Source organism: Elephas maximus, chromosome 2 (genome assembly GCF_024166365.1).
Source record: "Elephas maximus indicus isolate mEleMax1 chromosome 2, mEleMax1 primary haplotype, whole genome shotgun sequence".
NCBI classification, from domain to species: Eukaryota; Metazoa; Chordata; class Mammalia; order Proboscidea; family Elephantidae; genus Elephas; species Elephas maximus.
This window is the reverse complement of record NC_064820.1, coordinates 178,494,071-178,512,126: the sequence shown is the minus strand read 5'-3', so window position 1 is coordinate 178,512,126 and position 18,056 is coordinate 178,494,071. Positions and strand designations below refer to the sequence as shown.

Sequence of the window (18,056 nt, the reverse complement as noted above, 5' to 3'; positions counted from 1 at the left end):
AAGGGGTGACACCAAAATGACCCCAGGGTCCACTGTTCAGTGGGGGCAGGCGGCTCTGTGCCACAGGAGGAGGAGCCGCCAAGGCTGTGGCATCACTAAGGTTGATGTCACCTGTCAACCAGTGTGGTAACTTATTTCCGCCACCACTCCCCCACTACTCCCCAGTCAGGGTGCGGCCAAGCACCTTTGGATAGAGAGGAGGTTCTTTGCCTTGGCCAGTAGGAGAGGGGAGGAGCTGCAGTAGCTGAGGGAGACAGGGTGGGGGCAGACCTCTCCACCCACTAGGGGGGAGTCTCCAACCAGCCCTGCCCACTGGGGGAGGTGACATCATGAGTTACAGCACTGGGTGACACCAACCCTGGTGACGTCACTGATGTGATATAATAGTGTTTTAGTGGCCTTTATTGAAAATTGTGATTGTAATACAAGTATTTATGCTCTTTTGTGAGCCTCTTCTGTTTCTTTTGAAATCCTTTTAGAAAATGATCTCCAGTTTCTTTTTATCATAATTCATTTTCTTCTGCTTTAATTATTTAGTCAACTAAGCTTCTTACTACAGTGTGCCATCATTTGGGTAGAAGGAGATACTTTTTATCCTCCCCTCTTGTCTCCCCTCTTGTATTTTTAAGCAGTTCAGCATTACAGGTGTGTTTTTAGAAGAAAGTTTCAATCAAATAAACTTTTTTCTTTCTTTTTTCTCTAATTTCTGATTATTTTTTTCCTAATCAGTCTTCAGTTCTAAGAGGATCTCTCAATTTCAGCTTTTAGTTGGTCTGTCCTACCTGTCTTCTCATGCTACATTTCAGAATTCTATCATTTCTAAGTAATTAACAACTTCTGAAGAAATGAAATGATGTCTATCAGCCAAAAAAAAGTTGTTTTTGTTGTCATTAGCTGCCTTTGTATTGACTCTGACTCAACAGAATGAAACGCTACCCAGTCTTACATTATCCTTACAATTTCTAGCATGTCTGAGCCCATCATTGTGGCTATTGTGCCAATCCATCTCACCAGGGGCCTCCCTCCCTCTTGTTGGCCCTCTACTTCAACAACCATGATGTCCTCCTATAGAGATTAATTCTTCCTGATGACATGTCCAAAGCAAGCATGTTGGACAATGTTCTGTTGTCATCAATTAGGTTTTCACTGGCTAATTTTTGAAAGTAGGTCACCAGGTATTTCTTCCTAGTCTGTCTTAGTCTGGAAGCTCCCCTTATGCATGGGTGACCATGCTAGCCTTTGAAATACCAGTGGTATAACTTCTAGCATCACAGCAACATGCAAGTCACCGCAGTACAACAAACTGGTGGACAGGTGATGGAAAGGAAAGTCATTGCTTCATGGTAAGCTTCTCAGGGCCATACTTCCATAGAATTCTGAATAAATTATTGTCCAGAGTACCTTTTGCATTATAGCAGCTCCTCATCTACAAGTTAGTTGAAGGTCACACAGAAAGAGACAGAAACAAGACCTGTATCTCCATACATGAGACTTGTGTTAGTTTCCCAAGCACTGCCCTCACCACTGCCCACTAATTCAAGTCATGCCGTGACGAGCATCCTTGTGCATCCTCTGAATCCTCTTTTTTTATTGTTTCCTTTGATTAAATTCTTAAAAGTAAAGCCACTGTGCAAATGGCTGTGTCCTTAGTATGTCAATGTTAATCCCAGACAAAGTTAAGAATTAACTACACTCTTTTGGGAGCAAGGAAGAATGAATAAAGCTAACGATACAGGGAAAGATTAGTCCAAGGGATTAATGGACCACATCTACCACAGCCTTCACCAGATTGAGGCCAGAACAACTGGGTGGTCCCCAGCTGCCACCACTGACTGCTCTGACAGGGATCCCAATAGAGGGTCCCAGACAGAGCTGGAGAAAAATGTAGAACAAAATTCTAACTCAAAAAGAAAGACCAGGCTTGCTGGCCTGACAGAGACTGGAGAAACCCAGAGAGTATGGACCCCGGACACCCTTTCAGCTCAGTAATGAGGTCACTCCTGAGGTTCACCCTTCAGCCAAAGATTAAACAGGCCCGTGGAACAAAACGAGACTAAAGGGGCTCACTAACCCTAGGGGAGGGACTGGAAGGCAGGAGGGGACAGGAAAGCTGGTGATAGGGAACCCAGGGTTGAGAAGGGAGAGTGCTGACATGTCGGGTTGTTAACCAATGTCATACAACAATGTGTGTACTAACTGTTTGATGAGAAGCTAGTGTTTTGTGAACCATCTAAACACACACACACAAACACACACACACAAAAAGAATTAACTATAACATTTCAAATCATAAAACAGAAATATACTAAAACCTTTATTTCATCGCAGCACAGAAAATTATTTTCCAGGCATAAAAGTGGCTTAAGAAACAAACAAACAAAAAAAAAAAGAGTGAATGATTGATGGTTTTGATGACAGCAAAATAATACTTAAAAGATCCAATAAATCACTTAGAAAAAGAGAAACACTAATGAGTCTAAGTGAAAGAGAAATCCTCCCCAAAGGAAAATCTGCAAAGGACATAAATAAATAATTTACAAATAAAGAAATAAAAACTGCTGTTAAATATATGAAAAGAAAAAAAAAATTTTTTTCTGATAAACATAGCTTCCAAAGATGGAATAGTCTCCTTCCAGAGAGAGTGATTTCCGAGTCATAAGCTAGAAGACTAATTATAGTGATATATGAAGGGATTGAATCATCAGAAAGTTATTTGTATAGATAACATCTACTCATCCTTGAGCCTTGAAGGTCCAAATTAAACAATGACATTTTCACCAACATTATAACGGCTTAGGCATTTTATTCGAGTGCTTGTATTTGACACTTGGAGCCCTAGTGACACAGTGGTTAAGCTCTGGGCTGCTTATGACATTTGCACTGCTTATTTTTGTATACTTTTTGTCATTTAATTGTGCACTGAATACATCTTTTTCAATAAATGTGAAATTGTACTATACACAAATTGCTCTGTAATATGCTTTTACCTCTTAAATTATCAAGGTCACTTTCTCATATCCTCAAACACTCTTCTCAAAGTATTTTTTTTTTTTAATTGCATCATGAGACTAAGTAAAAAGATATTTAAATATCACTATGTATCAGATGTAGTCCCTGGGTGGCACCAATGTTTAAGGACTAGAATATTAGCACAAAGGTTGGCGTTTTGAACCCACCCAGAGGTCCTAGAGGTGCTTTAGAAGACAGACCTGGCAATCTGCTTCTAAAAGGTCACAGTCTTGAAAATCCTATGGAGCAGTTAGTTCTACTCTGCTACACGTGGGGTTGTCATGAGTCAGAATCTGCTTGACGGCAGCTAAAGATACTACTCGATGGCAGCTAACAACAGCAACAACATATATCAGATATAAAGTTATAACTAAAGTTGTGCTAATATACTTATATAGTTGTGAATTTCTGTAATTTTTTTTTTTTCCACAAAGTCTGGAAGCAGAATTTCTGGAACAAAGTTTGGTTCATTTGGTGGGTTTTGATTAACATTATCAAATTACTCTCCAGGAAGGTTGTACCAATTTATATTTCAGGATATTCAAGGGTTTGTTACTCTGCAGAATCTGCCATATTGGAGTTTATAATTTCTTTAAATTTTTGCTAATTAGATTAGCAGAAATCCTCATGGTTTGATTTGTATTTCTAATACAGATATGTAGTTTCCAATGGTGTTAAGCATTTTTTCACTAACTTATTTTATATAAAACACTCAATTCAAACAGTAAAAATGCCATTTAGACAGAAATCATTTGCCTTTAAAGATCAGAGTGTCAAAAAGGCTTGAGACTGCAGTATTTGTGTATTTCCTTGGAGTCAGAAGTGCAAGCTGAGTTGCCAGTATGTGACAGGTGGCAGCTTTGAGTAATTTATTTTTTGTGTTTAAAAAATAACAACAGCAGTAACAACAATAATAAAACCTATTTTACTTTACTGGTTAAAGTTATCACAGTCCAACAGTGTACTTAGGAAAAATAGATGTGAGGGCATGTTGGAGACTGGATCTACCACTGAAAATAGTTTCCACCAAGCTTTCAGCGAGTGCAAGTTCTAACTCAAGAGACAGAGAGAGAAAAAAAAAAAAAAAATTCTGATAATATTTTTCTTTAGTTACCTGATCTGCCTACCCCCAGAAAAGGGGTGTGTGTGTGTGTGAGTGTGTGTGTGCGCACGTGTGTGTGTGCATGGGTGAAGGAGGAGGTAGCTTAAAGACTATTTCAGTTTTTTACGTGGGTCACTCTGACGGCAATGCTTGTGACAGAACTTTTTGGCTTCACTGAGCTTTCATCCCACATGGAAGTTCTATGTCTTCCTTTGCCCAGTCCTGCTCCCCACCACCACTATCTTTCACAGGTGATGATCCCTAATAAACATCCTTCAGGGTCGATTTCTGGAGTATCCAACCTGAGACAGATACTCAGTCTTCCGGGGGAGACAGAAAATAACAAATAAGCAAATCCACACACAGGATAATTTCAGACAGTGACAAGTATTAGGAAGGAAATAAAATTGGGAATGAGACAGTGACCAATGGTGTGAGAAGTAGGGCTGCTTTAGCTAGGGTGTGGGAGAAGGCATTGTTGGTGAACTATGATGAGCTGAAACTGGAATGATAGGAAGGAAGCAGTTCATTTAAGGTAGAGGGTACTTTCATCCCCTCATTCCCAAAATCGCAAAGCAAAGGACCAGAAATGGAATAGTTCTAAATTTTTTTGACAGCCTAACTAGAAGAATCTCAAGTTTTAAATACATTTCTATAATGCATTCTATCAGCGAGGGACCCGACAGGAAACAGATGGCATACTGAAACAGGATAATTGGAGGAGAGTGTTATCAAAGGGCTTATTTACAAGGAGAGAATACAGCGCCCCCTCCCTCCCAGAGATAGGATCTGCAGGTTTCCATCAGCTTTATCTAGTCTCCAAAACCAAGTAACTAGTTGCCAAGTAGAGTTGATTCCAACTCAGAGCCACCCTGTAGTTTCCAAAGGGGAGGAGATATTAGGGGAACCTGGACACAGAGAGTGTCTTAGTTATCTAGTGCTGCTATAACAGAAATACCACGAGTGGATGGCTTTAGCAAAGGGAAATTTATTTTCCTCATAATAAAGTAGGCTAGAAGTCCAAATTCAGGGTGTCAGCTCCAGGGGAAGTCTTTCTTTCTCTGTCAGCTCTGGAGGAAGGCCCTTTCATCAATCTTCCCCTGGTCTAGAGCTCCTCCAAGCAGGAACCCTGAATCCAAAGGACACGCTCTGCTCCCAGCTCTGCTTTCTTGGTAGTATGTGGTCCCCCTGTCTTTCTGCTCGCTTCTCTCTTTTATATAGCAAAGAAATTCACTCAAAACACAATCCAATCTTATAGATTGAGTCCTGCCTCATTAACATAACTGCTGCCTATCTGTCCCCCACCCCCATTAACATCATAGAGGCAGGATTTACAGCAGATAGGAAAATCATATCTGATGACAAAGTGGTAGACAATCACACAATACTAGGAATCATAGCCTAGACAAATTGATGCATATATTTTGGGGGGAGGGGGCATGATTCAATCCATGCCAGAGAGGATGTGGTTTCCTGCAGGGAAAAAGCCTGTGAGCCACAGTCCCCATGATTTCACTCTCTTTTCTTCCTCCAAACTCCTGCTCTTTTCCCCATTGGCCAAATCCAACCTGAAGTGGACCAAGGAGTCAGTTCTTGAAGTACAAACAGTCCAGCCTCTAAGGACACAGAGCTTAGTGGTTAAAAGAGGAGCTCAGAGCTGAAGGAGCAAAGGAATATATCAGCATCTGTGGTTTCTGTTTTAACAAAATACTTGGAAGGGATTTGGAAGAAATGAAAATAGACCCAGCTGAAGTTGTAACCTCAGTCTGCCACTGGCTAGCTCTAAATCAATGTCTGTGAGCCACTTTTTGTTGTTGTTAAAATAAATAATAAGTGTTATAATAAATAAACTCATCAACTTTTTCAGTTCCAAGATGGTATGACTCCCTGATGTGTCCTTAGTCAAAATAGAATATTTTAGATATGTTTTAGTGACTGGAATAAAAAAGTATGTGGCATATTGTAACACTTTTAAATTGTGCAAAAAATAACCACCATCGTAATAATCTGAGAGTCACAGCTATAATTCTTTACAGTTTGTAGGGGGCTTTGGTTCAATTAAATCTCTTACGGTGATCTGAAGTCAGGTTTAGGTTGTCAGGTTGTGGATCAAAGAAGAGAATGATTGCATTTTCTCAGGGCACTTAGACTTCTTTTAATGCATAATTTGGAGAAAAGTGAAAATATTCTCATTCCTGGGATAAGCAAAGGATTTGTAGATGAGACCATCAGGAATGTAATATGGGGAATCATGGCAAATAAGGACTGACTATAGAATAATATGTAGTCATTAGAATAGAATATAGAATAATAAGGAAACCCTGGTGGCGTAGTGGTTAAGCGCTACGGCTGCTAACCAAAGTGTCAGCAGTTCGAATCCGCCAGGCACTCCTTGGAAACTCTATGGGGCAGTTCTACTCTGTCATATAGGGTCGCTATAAGTCGGAATCGACTCGATGGCACTGGGTTTGGTTTTTGTTTTATATAGAATAATAAAAGTTTAGACTGATATGCCCCTATCTGTTAATACTTTGACTGAGTAAGATTTATATCATCACAAAATGAAGTTGTGTTATATACTGCTGTTTAGCTTCCACATCCATGTTATTTATGGAATGGTCTTTCATAATTGTATCTGCATTTGTAGCCCTTTAATGGTCATGATAAATTTGAGGAGGATAGAATTTTAGAAAATCAAAAAGTCATAGAAGGCCAAACAGCTGCAGAAGAATTCAAATAGCTCTAATCTGAAATGCACGATTTATCCAATGGGAACATGATTGCTAGCAATCTTACTTTTTTTGGTGATTACAAAGTTGAGTGTAGTAGTGCATGTGACTCTTTATGAGGACTTCTAAAGAGCTTTTTAAAACAATTATACGTGATAGGTTACTGGATAGCCCACATGCGTCTCTGAGATTTTAAATTAAGCAGAAGACCTCTTCGGAGTTAAATCAAGAGCACAGGCTGGTGAAAAAATGCTGAGGACACTTTCGATCAGGGAGGATATTAAGTGGGACTCCTTGGCGAGAGGCCTGTATTTGCTTGTCTTGGGTGGCCTAATCTACATAATTGACTAAAACAGAATGAACAGCTGTAAAATACGGCATTTGAATTTGTGGGTAAAACAAAATTATAAAACATCCGGGGTCACAGAACATGTAGTTTCATAGGGTTATAGACGTTCCAAGTTCATTTGAGATATAAGAATTTGGCCAGTCCTCCAAAGATGCTGAAGGACTTTATCAAGGTCAACTAACTAGTCAGTTAGTATACCGGTGGAGTATGTGGAATCTGGAGCTAAGCTTCCTGCATTCAAATTCCAGCTCCACCATTCACTGTGACCTTGGGCAAAATCACTCTACCTTTCTGTGCCTCAATTTTCTCATCTATAAAATGGGAATAATAGTAGTCTACAAATTAAAGGATGGAATATATTTCAGGAATATTAGATGAAGTCTTAAACTTGGTAAGTGATCAGTTAATATTAGGTATGTTTATTATTCGTGAGAATGCCAGAACCAAAGTCACCCAATTTCTGCACAACTGTTCTAACAAATCTATAAAGAGGGATAACATATTACAAGAGGGATTTAAGCAAGAAATTAATTTTGTGTCCCAACTGGAATGGCTGCAAAACACAAGTAACATTAAGTCTTCTTGGAAATATGAAAACAAAAAAATTTAAAATTACTTTTGAGGAAAAGATTCAGTTGATCTCTTTAGAACTTCTGATAATTTCAGTTCACATTCTAATGCTTAAGTTAGCCGTTTGATATTTCCTCTTGCTAAAGTTTTTTAGGTAGGTTATTTCAGAGCCAGCAAAAATATATATTGATATATTGAAATCTAGTAATGATATAAGATTCCTTAATCCTTTGATGTTAGGATAAGTTGTATTTTTAAGTAAATGTACATTTTGAGGAAATTAAAACCTTATTGTGATGTGGTTGGGATAAAACTTTGATTTTTTTTAACAAAAGTATGGAAAAAGACGTTTTTTTTCTTTGTGGATAATTAGATGATTATCTAGATATAGAAATCAAACAAAGTTGGAGTCCAAAGTCATTTTCTTATAATATCTGATTGAAACTCTTAACAAGTTTCTCAAATGTGTAAGCACATGTTTGGCACATATTCTAGCTTCGAAACCTCTCTTAAACAGTCTGCTGAAGGGTCCAAGGTTTGTTACGTTGATTATGATTCTGATGTATTTCATATCGGCTGAAAAGAAAAGGCATCTATTGTGTTTTAATAACTATCTTTGGTCACATCCAAACATGGAATGATATGGTAAGATCATCAAATCTCAGGTAATGGCACTATAAAATATTTGTTATGACTTTGGTACAAAATACCTGCTTAGATGTTGTATTTCTTGATTTTGTAGATGCCTTTTTTTTTTTTAGTGACTGTTTTAGGCTGTGTTGCTTATTTGGTTTTCTCGCTCTGTGTCAGTATTTTATGAGCCAAGTCATTTCTGTATGACCGTGGCCAGTGTCTAAGAAATAAGTTTATCCAAAGATCTCTTAGCCCAGTCAGAATATTGGCATTTCCCAAAGGTGGCCTTCATCATGTAGTAGCTTTCAGCCCCAGAGAACACACATTTCCTCTTTTAAATAGAGTACATTCTGAAGGCATCACTGACTTTTTTCTTTGATTGAGGATAGAGCTGTCTCCATATATTTCACAATGGCCTTAACCCTTAATTAGGGTACCTACCAAATGGGTTACTAACCCCATTTTAAAGAATTCTAGTAGTGATGTTGAGTAATTTAAGGCCCATTGAGGATGTTCATCAGGAGTCAAAGAAAGGCATGTTCCTGAAAAGCCCATTAAGTATGTTTGTTGTATTGGCTTATTCTGTAGAAACTTCACCCTGGTATAAATCAAAAAGTCCTAGAGAACAGAAGATTTAGATGCTTACCCCTGGGATTTGCTGAATAAGACTCCTTGAGGGACACTTCTTCTGTAAGGATGATTTTGACTTTCAAATTTGAGAATTTTTTACATAAGTTAAATCAGGCACTTAATACAGAGGATTGCTTCAAGTGCTCAGGCTGAGAATACTTATGGGCAGGACTTTTTTCCCTTTGTTTTATTTATTACTATTTTAATCTCAGGTTGTTGACATGTGTCAAGCACCTGGCAAAATGCGTGAGATATAAACATAAGAAAAACAGATATGGTTTCTGATCTCACAAAACACCTGGGGAACATACAGGTTGGTTACACCTGTCTATACTTTGTTTTATCATCTGTCAAATAGAGCTCCATATACACACATAGGTAATTATTTTTTGCATATTTATGTATTGGAAAGTTATTTCACCAACATTTTTATCTCTGCCTTGATTATAATATAAATGTATGGGTATTCTACATTATTCATGTATACAAGCACCCACATATACTAATTAGCAAATAGCCTCTGGCAATATGAGTTATCACTGAGTCCACTCATTAGCAGGTAGTAATAAATATGTCAAAGTTACAGAGCGTTTTATAAGTTATGAATTACTTCCTCCTTTTATTTTCTCACAGCAAATTAGGTTGGAAAATTTTTAATTCAAATTTTCAACATGGGGCAACTAAGTGTCAGAAACTCTAGGTGACTTGCCCAAGGTCACCCGTCCTGGTCATAAAGATCAGGCTTCCAAATGGATTTTTTTGGCGCCAGAGTTTTTACTTTAGTTCAATAGGAGAAACTTATGAACGCTTTGTAAACACTGACTAGAAAATATTTAAAATTATTTTTTTAATTTTGTTAAGAATACTAAGCATTGAAGAAACAGTAAAGCACTGGTGTAAATACGAGCACTGCTGATGGGCAGAAAAAGTTTTGTTCTGCCTTATTGTACAAACACGTGTAGAAGTTCACTGCTCCTGCAGTCATTGTAATGTTAGGTGCCGTAGAATCAGTTCCAACTCATAGCCACCCTATGTACAATAGCAAGAAGCACTGCTCAGTTCTGTGCCATCCTCACAATCATTGTTATACTTGAGCCCATTGTTGTAGCCACTGTGCCAATCTATCTCATCAAGGGTCTTCCTCTGTTTTGCTGACCCTTTACTTTCCCAAGCATGATATCCTTCTCCATGGACTGGTTCCTCCTGATAACATGTTCAAGGTATTTCTTTTTCTTGTTGTCCATAGCACTAGCGCACAGGTGTTGGTTGCCTTGAATATGTGTCAGCAGGAAATGTGCACCACAAACTGAGGGTTAGGACTCTTACACGTTACTGAGAAATTTCATAGGCTCAGCCTAGGAGTCTAGGCTCCTCCATGACCCAGTACGCTGCCTGTCATAGTAGGGTAAGCCAAAGTTCATCAAATTAAACACTGTTAAACAAATTGCTTTCCTCCAGCAAAATGTGATTTTTTTAAAGAGCTTACTATGTGCCAGATATTCTTTTAGATTCTTTGCATAAATTATTATAAAAATGCTTACAGCAGCCCTGTTAGGTAATTATTGCTATTGTTGTTAATATTCTCATTTTACAGACAAAAACAAAAATTCTAATGTTAAGAGACATTAATCATCTCGGCCAGAATCACTCAATTAGTGAGGAAACTCATAACTATGTCTGTTGTGTTCTAAAACATGTGCTTTTCCATGATCCTATGCCACCTCATTCATCAAAACATATACTGGTAAAAAAAAAAAAAAAACATATACTGGTATATCACTTAGGAGTATATGTTTTTTGGCTCCTTCTAGTAGGTCATAAATAGATTAGTGAAAAATAATGACAGAGAAACATAAGGGCAACCTAAAGGGACAAATGTGTTTCTCCCTCACAAAACACTGCAGATACCAAGTGTTCTTAATAAAACAAAATGAAACCTGCCAACCAGTAGGAGAAGGCTCCCTAACAGGTCGTGAGAATATCAGATTACTCAAGACAGAACAAATCAAATGATAGAAGAAAGGCTGATCGTGTGTTGTATTAAAGCTCTATCCTACGGTGTCACTAGAGTCAAGATCGACTTAAGGGCACACAAACCCAACAACAACAAAGTACTATACTATGTATAGAAAGGTCAAAAATGATGGATCAAAACCAAGATTGATTGAAGATTACATATTAGAGTCTTGAGAGGAGGAGAAAGCAAATATGAGAGGAGAAGAAAGCAAACGTGAGAGGAAGAGGAGTATCTCTGTCAGTGGTTCTCAAACACTGGAGGTGATTTTAAAATAAAGATTTCCTGGACCACCCTCCTGCTTCCCAAGACATTCTTGAGGCGTGGGAACTATCTAGTTAACTAGTATTCCCAGGTGATTTTGGTACAAGTAGTTAATGGTCCAGGCTTTGGGAAATACTGATTTAGCCCAATCTCTTACTGCTGCTAATCAGCATGAAACTCATAAAGGACAATGGCTATCCAAAGTTGCATCATCCTTTTCATTAGAATTTGGGCTAAATCACAGTCTTCTACGTCCCCAGATCTATCGGATACTTGGATTTAATTTTTCCAACTCTAGCCATGGATTTGCTAATAGTATATCTCATTGCTATTTCTCTTCTAGGATCACAACTACAGCTGCCTGCATGATGGACCTAAGACGGTACCCACTGGATGAACAAAACTGCACCTTGGAAATTGAAAGCTGTAAGTCTTTCTGAGCATCTAGCTGATGTCTGATCAGTCTGGTCCTGAGCTCTGCATTAAGATTCTCTTTAGGCACAGCATCCCACTGTCGTTCATGTCCAGACCAAAGGTCCTGCAAAGGTTCTGCTAGGACACAAATCTGGTGGAAGGAGGCACTCAAAGCATCTGCCCCCAGTGATGAAACCACCCTCATAGACCATTCCCTAAATCCCTGGGACAGATGTTTCGGGAAGGAAAATCATCTAGCAATAACAGAAAGATGCTAAGTACCCAGAAGGAAACCCAAGGTATACTCTAGCCGTTTAAACTATGGAATTGGTACAAACATCTGCAACAGACTTATGTAGATAGGTGGACGTGGTAAAGTGCCACAAGATGTCTAGTTATTTTTGCCTCTTTATCTCTTTGGAATTGCAAAATAAATGTAACCTTCCAGGTTAGTTAAGGTATTCTTAGACTGTGGATTAGTGGAATAATTTTTTTTGTTTGTAACAAGGGACTATTTTCAGTGTCGAAAGTTTCTTTAAGATGCCTTCCTAAAGGCCATGTGATGAGCTAGGTTTGCGTATGTGAATCTTGTGTGTTTATTCTGTTTCCTGTGCCAAACTGTCTTGTAGTGTTACCGCATTTCTAGGTCTTGGTTTCAGCTGCATTGTTGATGATGCAGTCACCTGCCTTGTTTGGAGGGCTAAAATGTTGATTCAGAGGTCACACAGGGAGACAGTTTGAGGCAGAACAGAATTCTGAATCTCTTATCTTTGTCAATTCCTTGCAATATTTTTATACCTCAACCCACCAAACAACTGGCAGCTGATGATTTTATATCCAGCATTCTGGATAATGAGTAACTTGAATTCCATGAGGACATCGTTAGCCTGTGTGAGGGACTCTGTCTAGCTGTCGCAAACAACATGACTTTGTTTCACTGTTCTGAGCAGAAATACTGCATTTATGACAGATTGGACGTATTTTTTTTGCTCATTTCTAGAGAAAATTGAATTGGCATGCATTTTTAAGTAACCTGATGTTGTCCTTTTCATACTTTGTATCTCCAAGCATCATTATTTTCACACTAAATCTTTGCCTTATAGAACTGTGTCATGAAATTGGCTTCTAGAATTTTGATGATGATTTTTATATAAGTATCTTTAGGATATCTCTACATTTTCTTAGCTTATGACACAGGTGAGAGTGTATAATAATGTTCCTCAAAGTTTAAATATTTTGGTTGTTTCAAATTGTTGATGTGAGGACATTTTGAGAAAAAAAGTTTATTGTTGCTGTGTACTGTTGATGAACTTGTGTAGTTAAGAGCATTTGTCATGGTAAGATTTGCCTGAGACTTCAAATAATCATAATTGCACATGGATGGAGTGCTTTCACTGACATTCTTTTATTTGGTCCTTCAACAGTCCTCTCAGGTATGTAAACAAGGTCTTTTTATTTTAAAAAAATTTTAAAAAATTAAAAAACTGGCCTCTGAGGACACAGGAAGCATCTAAAGTTTTCATGTTATTAAATTATAATTCTGACATGAATTTTTTTAACAATTCATACATATATTGTTTTGTGACATTGGTTGCCAATGCCATGACATGTCAACATTCTCCCCCTCTCAACCTTGAGTTCTCTGTTACCATCTTTCCTGTCCCCTCCTGCCTTCTTGTCCCCCTGCTCCTGAGCTGGTGTGCCCATTTAGTCTTGTTTTGTTTTATGGGCCTGTCTGATCTTTGGCTGAAGGGTGAACCTCAGGAGTGACATCAGTACTGAGTTAAAAGGGTGTCCGGGAGCCATATTCTCGGGGATTCTCCAGTTCTGTCAGACCAGTAAGTCTGGTCTTTTTTTGTGAGTTAGAATTTTGACAAGAATATTTTTGTAAAGTAGCATGACAGTTCCGTAGGCTTTGAGAATATTTAAGTTTTATGAAGGGGCTTTTGAACATCTCATTTCAGTTCATGTGAACTGAATGAAGCAGGGTAGATATCGCCATTGCTATCTTTATAACTAGGGAAGCCAACTCAAGGAGGATAAGTGATTCACTCAGGATTATGCAAGTATGAGTAGCACAGCCAGCCTGTGCTGATGTGGTACAGGATAGCTGACTTACCTTAGTAAAGCCACCAGTTTTGGAGGGAGAAGATTAACAGGAAGACACACCAGGCCAAGTAGCAAGAAAATAGCCTGTCCTTGAGGGAAATCAAGGCTTATTCATATTTAACCAGACAGCAACTTGTTATAAATATGCATGGTATTCAGGCCCTCTTATTATAAGAAAGTAGTTGACTAACTAAGCATGTTCAAATGAGTTTAGAGTTCTGCTGTGGATTGAATAGTGTCCCCCCAAAATGTGTGTCAACTTGGCTAGGCTATGATTCCCAGTGTTGTGTAATTATCCTCCATTATGTGATTTCATATGATTATCCTATGTGTTGTAAATCCTAACCTCTGTGATGTTAATGAGGCAGGATTAAACGCAGTTATGTTAATGTGGCAGGACACAATCTATAGGATTAAGTTGTATCTTGACTCAGTCTATTTTGAGATATAAAAAAGGGAAATGAGCAGAGAGGAAGGGATCCTTGTACTGAGAAGCTCCTAGACCAGTGGAAAATTGATCCCAAGGACCTCTCCCAGGAAGAACAAAGAGAAAAAGCCTTCTCGGGCAGCTGGTGCCCTGAATTTGGACTTCTAGCCTCCTAGACTGTGAGAATAAATTTCTGCTTATTAAAGCCATCCACTTGTGGTATTTTTGTTATAGCACCACTAGATAACTAAGACAGGTTCCATTTCTTAAACAATTGGCTCCCCAGTTGATGCCTGACCTTCCAGCTTTATTCATCCATTCCTTTCTGTTGAGCAAACCGAAGGTATTCCCTCATCCCCATTCTTTCTCTTTCTGTCTCTATCTCTGTCTCCATCTCTTTTTCTCAACAGCTCTCTTAAATGCAATAACCCTAAGAGTGGTATTGCTAAGTCATTAATACTTGGTCACTTTTTTTTATCAAGAATAAACGTATTATAAATAATATAACTTGAGTTTGGACAGTTGAGGTGGGGGGGAACATCAGGAATGGGTTCATTGTTCCTCCGTCCTTTCCTCACTTCCTCCTTCCCTCCTTTCCTCTCTTCCGTCTTTCCTTCCTTCAGTGTTTCACTCATTAAACATTTAATGCGCACCAGTTATTTACAGGCATTGTAATAAGCTAGCTCTAGTGATACAAATGAGCAAAGGTAAACAATATTCCTGCCCCCATTTATTATGATGAAGGAGAAAGGTATTATTGAAATAAAACCATGTATGAGTGTAAAATTGCAATGGTGAAAAGTATTGCCCAGATGAAATATTCAGTTCTATAAGATCTTAAAGGAAGAACATGTAGAGCAAGCTTTGAAAAAAAAGTTCTGAGGATGCTAGAAGGTCAGTATGAACAATGCTTACTCGATAACGTCTCTTAAATTTAGAGGGGTGGAGAAGTTCTGTAGAATTAATGGGATTTGAAGAACTAAATGGGCCCTGATATTTATTACCCTGCAGGCCATGAAACTTAATTGCCAAAATAGAGAGGAGAGTTCCATTCCTAATACGTATCCAATTCTTTAGCTTAAAACCAGTCCTCTCTACCTTTTACCGACACGCTCCTGTTGTCTGCATGGTCAAAGGGAACTCATTATATTTGGTCCATATAGTGTGTGTGTGTGTATGTATGTGTGTGTATATGTATGTATATCTTGTCTATATCTTTCTCTCAACCTTTCAGTATAGGTTGGGAAAAGGACACTGAAGCACTTGCCTATTTTTGGGGGGGGGGTAATACCACCCTAATAGCAGTAATTAACAACAAATTTTGTACTAACCTATATATACAATTTTTTTAAGTTATTGCTATGTAGAAAGAAGAGAGTTCTAGTAAAGAAACAATGGATTGTTCTAAGAGTGCCATGTTTTGAAAACCTGATCCTGTTCAATATAACTTAAGACTGTTAGGGTAATTCAAATATTTCTCTCTTTTTATAGCTATATGAAGTTCAAATCACACTTTGCATGAGGGACACATTTCATCATACACTGAGGCCAGTTAGTATGTTCCATCCAGAAATGAAAAGTGATTGCTGGGTACATGGTAGACATGTAATAAGCAGCAACTTCAATAATTGATAATAATTATTGGTATACTAATTATCATCATTATATTTAAAAAAATCCCATGGGGCCAGAGATTTTCCATAATTATGATATCTAATAAATCCTATCTAATAAATCCAGCCAAGGAGAGATCCATGACACAGCATTGCCCTTTTCCTACTCGGTAGATCTTATTTTGGCCCTTGGTTTCACCTTGCAAGTCAGCCTCATTATCTGTGATGCTGTCTCCTTCCTCACAAAACACCTCAGCCAGCTGTGCCTACAGTATAAAATGCAAATTAGTTTATTCTGCTTCTACTGAAGGAAAAAGATTGACAGCTAGCTTCAAAATCCAAAGAGGGAGATTTAAGCTCTCTTTGACATCTGTACTTGGATGAAGTGAAAAGATAGTCCATTTATAAAGATAATATATACACAGCTTCGTAAACATTTAAACTGGACAATGAAGACAATTGCCACCTACTGACTTTCTGATGCCTCTATGGTCTATAGGACAAAAGGTCCTATAAGTGTGTAAGAGTGTGTTGGTCTATTTTCCTAGAGATAGTCCCCACGTTTTAGAAAAGCAGAAAATAGAAATGTGCTTGTCCTCATCTTACTGAATTTCAGTTTGGATATTATATAACAACCTGCTGTTGGGTTGTTGATGGAATAAAGGCTCTCTTTTCTGTATTCACCAATTTGATTCTAAATCATTCTTATTGAAGAGGTCAATGTATATTGACACATTTAAGCAGCTTGAGTTATTGCATCCAAATTTAGTGGCAGAGAGCTAATATATTTTGAAGTCATACTATGTACTGACCAATATTTCAGTAGATATATGCATACAGTATTTTTAAGAACTTAGAGAAAATAACGGTTCATTGTGTTCCCTCCATGTCCAAAGTGAAGACTGATGGCACTTTAGACTATGTAGCCTCAAAAATATCTATAACAGAGGACACAGTGATCAAATAGGACTTGGTACCATTGTGGTATAGTGGATAAGAGGACAGGCTTTGAATGTTGGCATATCTCCCCGCTCCAGGTTCCTCAAGCTAACTAAACAGGTCACTTAGTTTCTTCAAGCTTTGGTTTCTCATCTGTACAATATGGCGACACCTTATGGATAGCGAGGTAATCAAGATAAAGATCTTAATGCAATGCTTCTACTGAATTTTCCATAAGTAGCTGCTGTTATCATTATGGCATCATCATTATCTTTATCAAATTACAACTGGAATATTATGCTTAGAGTCACAGCATTTTAAGAGGGATATTGAGCAATTAGAGTAACCAAAATGTGAACAATACATGAACCGTGGAATATGAAGAACGGGTAGAAGAAACTAGGGGATATTTACCTTGAGGAAGTGAAACTTAGTGTTGAAGTGGTAGTGTTTGAATAGAACAGCGATTTTCAAGTAACTGCAGAAATATCCTCTTAAGAAAAGACAGCAGACTATGCCTGACCTAGAGGCAAACCTAGACTAATGGTAAAAGATGCCAAGAGGTAATTTTTGACAGAAAAGTTTAAAAAGATAAGTTTATAGCAGTTACAGCTGGTGAAAAAATTAGATGGGTTACCATATGATTTAAAAGCATTTTCTGGGTAAAAACAGAACTCTTGTATTGGGCAAGTGATGGGATTAGATGAATTCTAAGTAGTCAGGGTTGATGGTTACTTGCACCAGCAAAAAATATGTAGGACTTTAGTTAAAGATCAATTAAGCAAGCACTGGTTTATGTGAGGACACAGATCTCATATGCATGAACCTCAGGGAGCAATGCTATTTAGGAGAAGATGAAAATCGCATCTCTGCCAAGATTTAAAGTAGAATGGTGTGTGTTTTGCTGATAGTCTGTTGTTATTTTGCTAGCTATTTTTCTTTTCTCAGATTTCCTGTACAAGACTGTATCCTACACTTACGTGTCTGTGAGGGATGGGGCTAAGACCTCAATTTTTTTCTTTCTAAATAATCTAAATCTCCTGAGGCTTTTGATCTCCTCAAGCCTTTAAGAGTCATCACAACAGAAGGAAGTGTGTGTGCACATGGGTCTGTGTGTGTGTGCAGGAGGAGGGGCACAATACTTCATCATAAATAATGAAACCTCCAAGTCTTTTAGGTAATTCTTGAATTAATTTGAATTACAAAAATATTCTATGAAAATCCAGTAAGGCTTAAGTTATGAATATTGAGAAA

The 18,056-nt window shown here is 38.0% G+C and overlaps 1 protein-coding gene across 2 annotated transcripts in view; it reads left to right on the top strand.

Annotated features, from left to right (window-relative positions):
- Nucleotides 1–18,056, top strand: part of GABRB2 (gamma-aminobutyric acid type A receptor subunit beta2) — a 296,350-nt gene that overhangs the window by 128,352 nt on the left and 149,942 nt on the right. For both annotated transcript variants that reach the window (XM_049874268.1, XM_049874267.1), the window contains exon 5: nucleotides 11,644–11,726. In XM_049874268.1, coding sequence (XP_049730225.1) covers nucleotides 11,644–11,726 — 83 coding nt within the window. The remainder of the gene's footprint in view (nucleotides 1–11,643; nucleotides 11,727–18,056) is intronic.